This window comes from Pseudochaenichthys georgianus, chromosome 19 (assembly GCF_902827115.2).
Source record: "Pseudochaenichthys georgianus chromosome 19, fPseGeo1.2, whole genome shotgun sequence".
Taxonomy (NCBI): Eukaryota; Metazoa; Chordata; class Actinopteri; order Perciformes; family Channichthyidae; genus Pseudochaenichthys; species Pseudochaenichthys georgianus.
Genome location: NC_047521.1, coordinates 17,374,096 through 17,386,492, shown reverse-complemented (window position 1 = coordinate 17,386,492; position 12,397 = coordinate 17,374,096). Strand labels below are relative to the sequence as shown.

The following is a 12,397-nucleotide window of genomic DNA, read 5'->3' as shown; positions in this document are numbered from 1 at the left end:
ATTGAGGATTTTAATTTGTCCACAAGAGGCTGGGGGTAACAATATGTGAGACACCATCAGAAAGGTTCCACTCGCTTTGTACACAGAAGAAATCGAAGAAAAAAACCAAGGAAGTGGACAGGTTGGTAATTTAAAGTGACAGTTTTTATCTCCATGTATACGAAATGTTCATATATGCGTATCAGTATGCATTCGTTATATTTTTAAGATGCAATATAATCCGTGTTTTTTTCTTAGCCCCTTGTGTCAGTGATCCGTTAATATTGTCAAGCTGGATAACAAGCTAGCTAGCTAGTTTACAGATGTCACGTTAGCTCTTCTACAAAACCTAACAAAAATAATTGCAAAATGCACAATCCCTTTTGTAGTTAATTATTATTGTTGCCAGTGTGGTCTGATGTTGACAGCTACATATACTATTAAAATACAATGTATTTTTCTTGATGCGGTTTAGCTAGCTTGGTAACAAGCTAATTAGTTTGTCCTCTGTTTGGGAAATGCAATGGCTTTCCAATAAGTAAAAATGCAGCGTCAGCCACTTTGGTGTATTATAGATTTGCGTTTAGTGTGCTTGATCTAAAGCTTTTAGCTAATATGATTGCCTTTATTGTAGGGACAATCATTGTGATACAGTTTAAAACATCGGATTCTCTTATCAGGTTGCATTACTGTTAACATAAGACTCCAGGAAATTACATTGTATTCTCTGTCAAACAACATCAATCCAAAACGTATAACATTTATGGGATAATGATTTATTACAGGGCTGTTATATTACAATATATTATTTGTAGGTAGGTGTGTTTAATAATCTGACAACTGGGTGTGTCTACCACAAACTTGGGTCATTAAGTGTAGATCACATGTGTTTGTAATTGTCTCTCTCTTTCTATTTTTCTCTTAGATGGGGAATTAGATTTTGACACAAGACTAGTGTGCTCCGAAGATTGGCTGGAGAGGATGCTGCTCTTTGCCACGGCAAGGAACAATGGGACACGGAGAGCCCCAATGACCCAAGAGCAGGCCAGTTGCTGGGTACTCAGAAGACGAGAAAAAATATGTGCTTCACCTGCACTCCTGACTTTGCAAGGTAGCAGAGGCAAAAATTAACAGACTGAAGCTTCGTCGATACATTTCAGGAACTCAACCAAAATATTAGTACAAACGCGAGAAGATGAATTTCCTGTCAAATGTTGTGACATTTCAGAACCTCCATGAGGTTCGAAGACTGTGCCACTGGGGTCCAGTCATAGCCCTGTCTGTCATTTCGATATGCTCCACCATGGCCATTCTGGACTCCATTATCTGGTACTGGCCACTAGACACTACAGGAGGCAGTATTAACTTCATCATGCTACTCAACTGGACTGTTCTCATCTTCTACAACTACTTCAATGCGATGTTTGTTGGACCTGGATACATCCCTTTAGGCTGGAAACCAGTAAGCATACTCAATAAAAAACTAACGCTGAAAGCATTCAGTGTTTGTTTAAACAAAATAGTGTACAGAACAGGGTTTGACCATGTCTGTGAAATCACCTCTTAAAGTTGCGATATAGAGTGAAACCATACAGTCATATAAAATATATTTCATTACACATTTACCTTTGTTTATCCCCAAACAGGAGAATCAACTGGAAGCCCAGTACCTACAGTACTGCAGAGTGTGCCAAGGTTACAAGGCCCCCAGGTCGCACCATTGTCGCAAATGTAACAGGTAGCTGTGTGAAAATTAAAGAGCATGCATCATATAATCTGTTATGTAAAAAAACAACCTAACATTCCCCACCACTCCTCTTCTCCTCTGCCTCCCCTCCACTAGGTGCGTGATGAAGATGGATCACCATTGCCCCTGGATCAACAACTGCTGCGGCCACCTGAACCACGCCTACTTCACCAGCTTCTTGCTGCTGGCTCCAATGGGATGCTCACATGCTGCCATCATCTTCATCATGACCATGTACACACAGCTGTATGAGAGAGTCAGTAGTCTCCTTACCACACCACACTATGCTTTTCATGGCCTACTGCCAACACAGCTTTTCCAGTTAATTAATCATTTTGATACACACTGTTTTCATTTTCCTAACTGTAGATATCATTTGGCTGGAGCACTGTAAAGATTGATATGAGTGCTGTGCGTCAATTCCAGCCTCTCATGCCATTCAGTGTGCCTGCCTTTGCTGCTACACTCTTTGCCTTAGGCTTGGCACTTGGCACCACTATTGCCGTTGGCATGCTCTTCGCCATACAGGTACGTTTTTAATTGGGGTTGTACATTTATAGTAGCTTGTGGCAATTATTGCTGTCATTGAAATGATAATTTCAGCATTAACCTTGGAAATGATGCCATTTATTAAAGCTCGAGTGTGCAGAACTTCTATCTCCCACTTCTCGCAGTGAGCAAAACTACACAAACACTGTTGATGTGTGCTTATGACAAATGCCTATGCATTCAGGTAAGCTTGCAGCGGCTCCCCCAGTGGTCCCCTTTATCTTAACGCTGTTTTCTCATCTGAAGAAGCTTTTGCAGACCCTTTTTAGGTTTTTCCTCCATACTTTAAACTGCTGTTCCCCCTTCCTGCCCCTATAGCTCTGACTAGTTGACACATGACAGTGCACCAGAGCAAGAGAGTTTCCACAGACACTACAGCTCTGGTACACTGCAAAATAAAGAGAGCATTCCCTTGCGGTATTAGGATAGCCTAGTTCAGCATTGAGTGACCTCGTTTGGTGAAGGCTTGAATGTAACAGACATTTATTGGTGTATAAAAGTCCTACGATCAAGCTAAAAGGCAAATATAAGTTGACTGAAATAGTCTATCTTTTTCAGATGAAAGTCATCCTTCGAAATAAGACCTCGATCGAGTCCTGGATCGAGGAAAAGGTCAAGATGTTTCTTTGGTTTCCAATGCTTGTTTTGTGATGATATGTCAGTTTTATTTAACATGGGTGCCTTTTTGTATTATTTGTTGTTTGATCTACAAACAATAATGTAGAATGTCACAAGCTTTGCTATTTAAAGCTTTGTTCTTTAAATACAAAATGTTCCATTTATGACTAATTTACACACATCCCAGGATCATCTGTCAGTACAATACAGCAGGCTGAAACTTGACACCACCCCGCCTAAACAGTCCTATTGAAAGACATACGAACACAACCTCCTCTGTGTTTTCCACTAGGCCAAAGACAGAATACAGCACTACCAAACAGGGGAGGACTTCATCTTCCCTTACGACCTCGGCACCCGCTGGCTCAACTTCAAACAAGTCTTTACGTGGACAGGGTCGCCCAAGGGGGACGGCCTCGTATGGCCAGTCTATCCCAAGTGTCACCAGCACACCTTAACTGTAGGTTCAGTTTGTTGTTTAGTATTGGAGCTTTCTTTGTATTTCTGATGTCAAAGTTTCTTTGATTTTTTATTTAGCATTAGGTATTCTAATAAATCCTATTCTTGATACATTTCCTGGATAACAGTGAGACTTAAGTGAGGCTAATTGTCTTGTTCTCCCTCAAACAGATTGAACAACTGAAGCAGAAAGCTGATAAACGAGTGAGAAGTGTAAGTACCATGTGGACTTGATTTACACACAGATACACAAGAGAAGGTTTTAATTTGGATTGGCTAGGATGTATACGACTCCAGCGGAATGTTTGTGAGATTTAATCAATTGTGCTTCATACATCAAGACAAAATCACTGTAATTGAATGCAGATTGTCAGAAATGTTGTCAGACATTGAAATTAATTATGATTGATGAATGTGACTTTATTAACCCACATTATTATCATGTCTAAATTAAGTTTGTTGTGGGAGCAGTATAATAATCAGATATGTTGTATGCATCGGCCAGCAGGTCCAGTATCAGGCAGTGGAGAACTATAATGGAGCCTGCTGTCCTCTCAGCAAGGGACTCCAAACCTTTTTCAGAACCCCCTGCACCGAAGAGCCCAGAATCCCCCTCATTAAAGGGGACACCATCCTGGCAACTCGTGGCACTAAGTAAGTTGGTTATTTGTGTGTGTAGATCTCTGAATTGTTGATGTAAAAAAACAAAATGTCTAAAATGGTTTGATATAAGGCCAAACACCTGACCAGACTGGGATACCAAATTATACCACTAGGTGTCACACTTGACTCAGAATTGTCTCCTGAGTGAAGCAAAATGAGACTGACCGTACCTATTGTAGTTGTGCTTACAAGTTGCTTCTTTTCCTCTTTTTTCCGCTTGAAATCCAAAATGTTGTCGTGTTTATGCAGTTGTAGTTTTCTTTGAAACAAACTCTAAAACACATCTTCCTCTCTCACAACGTTTCTGAAATGTGATCTTTGATTTATATTTAAATCCATGAGTAATGCACCAGAACTGTATTGTAATTGTCCATTTAAATTCTTCTATTTAATGGGGGGGGTTTTTCTCTTCAGATGGTGGATGTATGGAGACAAAGTTTTGAACGAGGAGCATAATATAGGTAAGTTGTGATGGGCTAAGGTTAAAGTTAGGTTTTCCCTCTAACAAATGTATAACTGTGTCCTTTATTGCTGTTTTTTACAGTAGGAGACCGTGTAAGGGGATGGTTTCCAAGACGATGTGTGGAGAAGTGCCATTATGACACAGCTGCAAGCGATAGCACCAGCGATAAGAAAGTCAATTAATATATTGGAAGAGGATTCAAGTAGAGCAGGGGAGTTAAACTGAACAAAAGGTCTCTGTCCATGTTCATAAATATACATCCACTCAAGATGTCGTGCCTCCTGCTGCAGGCTCACCTTCAACAACTCATACTTTGACCAACTTGAATTTTTTAAAGGAACATAGTTCACTAAGTCCTACTGAGCAACTTGAATTCATTACTTAAAGATGACTACAGAGTTTGGAGAGTTAGTGGTCCCATGGGTTCAGTTGTACTCCTCTGACCAAAAGTGAAACCCAGCAAGAGTCTTAATTTCCCAAGAATTGCCCCCAAGCTTAAATGTGACTTTGTTTTGATTACAAACTTTTTACTTGAATCTGTTGTATTTACTTGTGTTTTTTTGCTAATTATGCAATGCCTCTGCCCAGTTTACCCCGGGACTTCTTCATGCAACTCTTTCTACAGTATGGAAATTACACTTTATTTCTTTTTATTATTTTTGTTACAAAACAAACTGTTGGCCTCAAACTCTAAATTGAAAATTAAAATATCTTCTGCAAAACTCGACTCCTGTTTTTGTGCTCTAGAATCTACCTAACATACCTGCATGCAACACAAGTAAGTACAAAGGCTGAGTTCATACTGAATGTGTGCATGACTTACAACTTTCATTCTTTGAGTATATCTGTCAAATAATTAGGTCTTCGGTGAAAAATTAGAATTGATGGCGGCGTATATGCAAGGACGTTTCACTTAAACTTTGCAATTATGTTTACATTGAGTATGCGTAAATACACTTATACTGCACAGCCAGAATACCTCAAACAAGGATTCAAAGTTCTCCTGAAACAAAAATGTTTTAATAAAACTATTACAAATTGTAAAAACTTGTAACAAAGAGTAACATATTTATTTAAAGCTTTTGCACACCTATGCAAGTGCTTTAAATAACTCACTGATTGTTCTTTATCTGCTCGGGATCTTATTATAGGTTACTTGGCATTAACTAAAAAATAAAATGTCTTGTCATGTCGTCTAATGATCTCTATATGTATTTATCCTGGGTCTGTTGTGTTTTTCTGTAGCCTCTTTGCTTCATCTGTATTTTATTAGGGTTAGGGTCAAAACAAACATTAATGGATTCATATAATAAAGCTGTAAATGTCATTCAATCGACCTGTAAAGTAATACACTATTAAAGTCCGGTCAAATCAAGCAGACACACTTTGTTTACATGCCTGGATTTATAAAGTTTACCTTACGGTGACTCCCTGTTAATTACATGACTACGTTTCCCAGACCCCATCGCTTTCCCCCCTCAACCATTCAGGGTGCGTGTAAAATGTCACGTGATTACCCTAACCAGTTCATGTGTGAGTGACTGGTCTGAAGGGGACTGGATAAGACAGTTGCTAGTTAAATATTTTTCAGGAAACGATCTCTTCAGTAGATATGTGATCAGGTCCACTTAAATTGCACGATTCGTCCGTACTTCACGTCGCCTTAGGTTTCCTCCACTAAGGTAAGCTCATGCTAACAGTTGCATTGCAAGGTTGCCAGATATGTGCCTGATTGTCACGAACGATAATTGCTTAGTATGTGAGCCGCACCTAAAAGTACAGGTCGTTTGTGTTAATGCAGGTAAATAAGAAACACCAGCATCTTTAAAGGGTTGCTCTTTTATAATCATGCAGGGTCACTTTGCAAAGGGTCTTTATTGCCTTCTTTTTTTTTACAGGCAATGTGATGGTAGTACTACATTGCTAGCTAGCTACGACTTTGAGTAAACACTAGTTAATCTGAGCTTTAATTGTCAACTCTAAGCAAAAGAAAGTGCTTGCTTGTAAGTAAGCAAAACTTCGTAGTGGCTAAACATTGATCAACTTTCAGTTTAAATCTGTTTTATTTACTGTATCTTCATACTTGTATTTCATTGGTCAATGGCTAAAAATCTGACCAATAACATGGTAGAGTTTAGGTCGGTTCAGGTCAGTCAGCTTCGTCGTTGGCCGAATGAAGAATAGTGACAATAACAAACAGCTGTTTTATTCACTGAAATACTTTACCTCTAGGGTTAAACCGATGGAGTGAGTCAGGAATTGGCTTGCCACAATGTAACTGCATTGCACAACAAGCGGAATATTTTAAGAAAAGTTTGTTGTTGTAAAAGCTAGGTAATCATAAACACAGAGCCCGCAGACTGGAGGAATGTTAATGTGGAGTGTATCAGTAACTATGCATGGCACGCTTATAGCTTTGCAGTATGAAATAAACATGATAGGGATGCTAAACAGGACAATAACTTGTTGTGTTGCCAAAATGTTGTTACAATTGTTAGTAGGTCAGCTAAAATAATTAAAATAAAGAAACATTTTATCACCAAGTAAATGCATATTTAATGAATGATATGTAACTTGTGCCTTTATCTGTATAAGCAGTTGTGTCCTTGGGCGGTTGTTTAAAGGATGCATGTTAGCAATAAGTATATCCTCTTTTTGTTATTTAAACCGTAAAGAAATTGCTACCTAGTACCACTGCTTGTGTAGAGAGCCTTCAAAGGTGGTTTTAATGTAATAAAATAAAAAATCTCAGCCAACTACTTTCATTTGACTTGTCTTTCACTTTCCATCCCTAACAGTGACTCAGCAGATACTGTGACGATATCGGCCGGTACCATGGCTATGTTCACCACGGGCATCCTTGTGCTGACGTCTCCTCTCAACACCCTCCCCTTGCGCATCGCTCCTGTTCTCAGCTCAGCCGCTCAGCTTGTGGAGCGCACACTGTACGTCCACCTCCACCCAGGGCTGATACTCGGGGGTGGGAACCAGCCTCGACCCGTCTTCATTCCACCGGTTGTGGACCTGTCAACAATCATTAGCCGCCTTTACAGCAACGCAGCTGATGTGTGCGGGCACCTGGATGTTCGTGTTTTGCTGACTAATGTTCGCGCTCAGTCAGCTACAAGCAGCGGGACCACCATCCCAAACGGCCCCTTCCCAAGACCACAGTCTCTGTCTCACTCTCCGGATGTTGTTCTTACAGACTTTCCTCTGCAGAACCCGGGTCAGTCCAATCAGGTCATGCAATGTCTGCAGAGTTATACAGGCCATTGCTACGTCTGTAGCCCCGGCCTGCCCTCAGTGCTGCTTCACCCACAGCTAATGATGCTGCAGGAGACAGAGGATGCACTGAAAGAGCCTGAAGAAGAGGCAGAACCCTTGGAGACCTACAGTGATGTGGTGGTAGGGGGGACTTTTGACCGTCTCCATGGGGCCCATAAGACTCTGCTCAACATCTCATGCCTGCTAGCCAATAGGAGGTTCCTTATCGGTGTGTGTGACAAAGCAATGCTGAAAAGTGAGTAGAACATTTCCAGTGTTTTTGTCATTTTAGGAATGTCATCATATAGGCTAATTTCTCATATTTTGATGAACCCCCTCTCCACTCTGACATACTTTTCTTTCTGGCTTTAGAAAAAGTTCTTAAAGAGCTGGTGGAGCCCTACTCTGTGCGGGTACAGAGACTACAGGAGTTCCTTCAAGAAATCAAACCCTCGCTGCAGGTGGAGATCGTGCCCCTTGATGACCCCTATGGAGTGTCTGTGGTTGACCCCTTGCTGCAGTGCATTGTGGTTAGTGAGGAGACTAGGAAGGGAGGCGAGGCTGTCAACAAAAAACGCATTGAGAACGTAAGTTAGGAAATATCCGATAAATGTTACACCAAACATGTTGAAAAAAAATGACTCAAATGTTATAATACAATTGTACTTCAATTAAGGTCCTCTTCCTAAGTGATTTCTTTCTTGGGCTGAAATTTTTTACTTTTTTAACATCAACTCAACTTTTATTAAACACAAACATGCATCCAAAAGTGCTCCATCCAACAATAAACATGCATATATCAATATCATGTAGCCCAAGTGCAGTTTTGTTTCTTTAAATGTTCATTTTATTTATTTGTTTTGGTCCAGATATATATATATATATATATATATATATATAGGAAACCTTAGCCTGGGTACTCCTTCTCACATATATATGATGTTTTGTTGTCTTTGCATCCTAAATCAGGGCCTGCCCGCTCTCGTCCTCCATGAGATCCAGTTGCTCAAAGATGCCCACCACACCGAGACAGAGGAGGAGAAGATCAGCTCCTCCAGTCTACGCTCTCGTTTGCTGGGAACCCTCCTTACCCCACCTAAAGTACGGCTTAACAGTTTTGATAAGGCATTTTATTGCATGTAGATTACTAAGTGTGGTATTATTGCAACCTTAAGTCATGAAAAAAGTCATGCCAAATATGTTTTTTATTAACTCACTAAAGCAAAAGATTATACTTGCTACATTTGAGGAAAAGTGTTTTTATACAAAACCTGGCTATTGAACAATTGGTATCAAGCACACAGATCAGACTTTGGAAACGTCTTAATGCTTAAAGGTTAAAATAAGAACTGACCTATTACAGATACAAAATAGCTCTTCTTTACAGTGTATAGGCGTATTGCAAAAATAAACAAACATGGTTTTTCATTCCCTGCTCCCATGCATTTCCTGCTTTCTCTGCACTAGGACACATCCCATCTCGCGCCACTTCCATACGTGATAGGCCTGACAGGAGGCAGCGGCAGTGGGAAGAGCTCCATCGCCCGGCGGCTGGAGGCTTTGGGTGCCGTCCGGGTTGACTGTGACAAGCTGGGCCACGAGGTGTACCAGCCCGACACCGCGGCACATCACAGAGTGCTCAAAGAATTTGGGTCAGGTGAGGAAACTCTTGTGTGATAAGGACCGGTTGGTCTATGGTCAGAAATGCGTAATCCATCTCCTCATGATATCTTACCATTTTAATGAAATATATATATATAACGATGAAGAGCGCGGTGATGAGTTTCTTTCGTCACTTTTAGATCTTCTGAATGAAGACAAGACCATCAACAGACGCGCATTAGGAAGGAAGGTTTTTGGAAACAAGGTAATGTGACAACTATCAATAAAGTTTCCGCACATCACAACATTGTAAATGACATGACAGACAAACAACTGTGTATCAACTGTACATTAAAGATGTTTTTTTGTTTGCAGGAGCGGTTAAAAGCCCTCACCGACATTGTATGGCCTGAGATTGCACTTTTGGTGAAGAACATAATCAGCCAAGCCAAAGAGGAAGGTAATGTAAGAAATAACGTTTATATTTCCTTGTACTGATCGTATGAAGTGAAGAGATTTCCCCCAGTGTTCATGTGATCTGTTGCTATTTGCAGGTAACCAGGTGTGTGTGTTGGATGCAGCAGTTCTTCTAGAGGCCGGCTGGACAGACATGACTCACGAGGTCTGGGTCACCATCATCCCTGAGGAGGAGGTAATATGTTTTCACCTGCAAATCTCAATGCAACAGACATGGAGTCAAATTGACCTGTGAGGAAAATAATACAAAGTAAAGTTGATGAGTCTAAGGTGAAGAGTTTTTACCGTGTATTTGTTTCTCGATACTGGAATTGTCTGTCTGAAAAGGCTGTTTAAGTTTGGGCTACAGAATGCAACCTAATCTTAAAATGATATTGGGAAGTGAAGTGAAACCAGTGGCAAGATGCACTAGTGTACTTGTGTCGACATTTCTTAAGAACTTTAGTGCATATTCTTTCTTTTCTTTACTTTGTCTGATGGCTTGTTTCTAGAAAAAAATATGACAACATTTCTGGTGGTGAAGGGGTGTGTGGCTATCACGCATTGCTGATATACTACCACTGAGGGGCGCCACATTTGGCCATTTGAAATTGTACACATCCTGGTTTACACCTTTTTCTCGTAACTCACCTCTCCTTGTTTCCGCTCCCCTCTCAGGCTGTGATAAGGATAACCGAGCGTGACGGGGTGACCACAGAGGATGCTCTCCGCCGGCTGCAGAGCCAGTGGTCCAACAGTCAGCAAGTAGAGCGGGCCAACGTGGTGCTCAGCACACTGTGGGAGCCTGAGGTCACTCAGAAACAGGTCGGACACTCACAGACCTTCATAGTCTACACATGTACTTTACATTAAAGGTCACCTATTATGAAAAATCCACTTTTTCACGTCTTTTATACATAAACATGTGTCCCCCCTGTGTAAAGAGATTCTGAAAGTTTCAGGAAAAAAGATTCACTCACTTTTTGTCCTGATCCATTTATATAAAAAACCTGTCTGAAAATGAGCTGATCAGAATTTGGCCACTTTATGATGTCATAACGATTTTTTGTTACGACGCCTTATCACCTGAATCTCCTCCTCGAGCACCATTGTGTTATTTTTAACCAAATATCTCTCAGAGGGGCGTGGGGAGTGGCTCCTTATTTTCATCTAAAGTAACAGACAGAGAATCAGCACTTTGGAAACAGGGCTGAAACAGAGGGGATTATGGGTAATGCTGCAATGATCACTTCAGAGACATGTTTTGTATATATATCTGTGGGAGGCGTGTGGTGCAGTGGATTGAGCGTTGATGATTAGATCGGGGGGTGACAGGTTCAAACCCCACTGCAGTCAGCATGTCGTTGTGTCCCTGGGCAAGACACTTCACCCCAAATTGCTCCTGTGGGGATTGCCCATACTGAGTATGTAAGTCGCTTTGGATAAAAGCGTCTAATAAGTGACATGTAATGTAATGTCTGAGACCTATAATATATTGATGAAAAACTGTATAATAGGGTACCTTTTTAAATATTTTAATTATGTCGTAATGATTCTCCCTATGTCTTATTTTCTTTAAAGGTACTGAAAGCTTGGGAGCTTCTTCAGGAGAGAATCACGCAGAGGACAAAGGGAGATATATCATCTTAGCTGTGTAGATGTTATTACAGAACAAGATGCCTTAGGAAGAAGTGAGAATGGTTCCTGTGCCATCTCGGCAAATCCAACACGCTTTCTTACTTCTGACCAAGACTCAGTGCCTTGAGTTCCCACTGGTTTTTAATAGTTTTTTTATTTCAAGATGCACTGAAAAAGGGATGCATAAGGAAAAACAATATTAATAATTCCAAACAATAGTATGTTGGACTTTGAAGGCTGGAATTCATGTTTGGGATTATTCTTCAAATATTGTTTTGAATGACATGAGTTTTAAATAGTTCCCGTTTAAATGATTTTCCCAACATTCAGCAAACAAGAACATTCTCATTTCTCAGCAAAGTCTATTTTTAGCACCTGTTCAGTTGACACTATGACACAAGTTCTTTCCATGTTTTCAAAGCACAAGTAATGAATGTAGCTTAGAAAGGCAACTGATGGTAAAGGGTTTATCCGTGCAGTTTCAGGGATTGGTAGAATATTTTTAACAAATGTACAAAAAATAATTGAAATATATTTGGATTAACCAAATTAGATGAATTATATTTGAGAATGCTGTGCAATAGGTTAGGATATTTTGAAATATCAGTGTAGATGCGTTTAATACATTATCCCCCTAACATGATGAAAATAATCAATGACACTGTACATAGACGCACATTAAAGACAATGATTTAAATCCAGCTGATGTAAACATTATCTATACATCTTTGAAAGGTTTATTTAAAAAGGAAAAATGGAATGGAAATCCAAGAATGAACTCACCTGAACATTCAATTATTAATTTCTCTGAACATACCTGAATTAAAGCCAAAGATACATCAAAGTGGAAACAAAATAAAAAAACCGATGAGTTTATCTTGTAGTAAAATGTATGTTGTCAGATCCTAAAATGATAAATCAATGTTTACATAATAAAAGACTGCTTCATTGCCAAAGCT

General features: G+C 40.0%; 2 protein-coding genes across 3 annotated transcripts; both read left to right on the top strand.

Annotated features, from left to right (window-relative positions):
• Nucleotides 1-33: 33 nt before the first annotated feature.
• Nucleotides 34-5,200, top strand: zdhhc6 (zinc finger DHHC-type palmitoyltransferase 6). Of its 2 annotated transcripts, none has more exons than XM_034107897.2 (11): nucleotides 34-121; nucleotides 905-1,441; nucleotides 1,626-1,717; nucleotides 1,823-1,982; nucleotides 2,096-2,254; nucleotides 2,834-2,887; nucleotides 3,186-3,353; nucleotides 3,524-3,565; nucleotides 3,861-4,006; nucleotides 4,430-4,476; nucleotides 4,560-5,200. In XM_034107897.2, the coding sequence occupies exons 2-11, from the start codon at nucleotides 1,175-1,177 to the stop codon at nucleotides 4,658-4,660; spliced, it is 1,236 nt and encodes a 411-aa protein (XP_033963788.1). In that variant the 5' UTR covers nucleotides 34-121; nucleotides 905-1,174; the 3' UTR covers nucleotides 4,661-5,200. The 2 variants fall into 2 exon arrangements, with proteins under 2 accessions (XP_033963788.1, XP_033963787.1); XM_034107896.2 differs by having other exon boundaries at nucleotides 3,858-4,006.
• Nucleotides 5,201-5,974: 774 nt separating this feature from the next.
• On the top strand, nucleotides 5,975-12,394 carry coasy (CoA synthase). The gene is made up of 10 exons (XM_034107580.2): nucleotides 5,975-6,160; nucleotides 7,277-7,998; nucleotides 8,115-8,329; nucleotides 8,712-8,843; nucleotides 9,210-9,399; nucleotides 9,545-9,609; nucleotides 9,720-9,804; nucleotides 9,899-9,996; nucleotides 10,479-10,625; nucleotides 11,382-12,394. Exons 2-10 carry the CDS (start codon nucleotides 7,314-7,316, stop codon nucleotides 11,448-11,450), a joined length of 1,686 nt encoding a protein of 561 aa, XP_033963471.1. The 5' UTR covers nucleotides 5,975-6,160; nucleotides 7,277-7,313; the 3' UTR covers nucleotides 11,451-12,394.
• The last annotated feature ends 3 nt before the right edge of the window (nucleotides 12,395-12,397 follow it).

Coding starts and splice junctions, on each gene's coding strand:
- zdhhc6 (XM_034107896.2), top strand. CDS start 1,175: ATGAATTTCCTGTCAAATGTTGTGACATTTCAGAACCTCCATGAGGTT. Junction 1,718..1,822: donor CATTGTCGCAAATGTAACAG/GTAGCTGTGTGA, acceptor CCCCTCCACTAG/GTGCGTGATGAAGATGGATC. Junction 3,354..3,523: donor GTCACCAGCACACCTTAACT/GTAGGTTCAGTT, acceptor TCCCTCAAACAG/ATTGAACAACTGAAGCAGAA.
- coasy (XM_034107580.2), top strand. CDS start 7,314: ATGGCTATGTTCACCACGGGCATCCTTGTGCTGACGTCTCCTCTCAAC. Junction 9,997..10,478: donor CCATCATCCCTGAGGAGGAG/GTAATATGTTTT, acceptor CTCCCCTCTCAG/GCTGTGATAAGGATAACCGA. Junction 10,626..11,381: donor CTGAGGTCACTCAGAAACAG/GTCGGACACTCA, acceptor TTTTCTTTAAAG/GTACTGAAAGCTTGGGAGCT.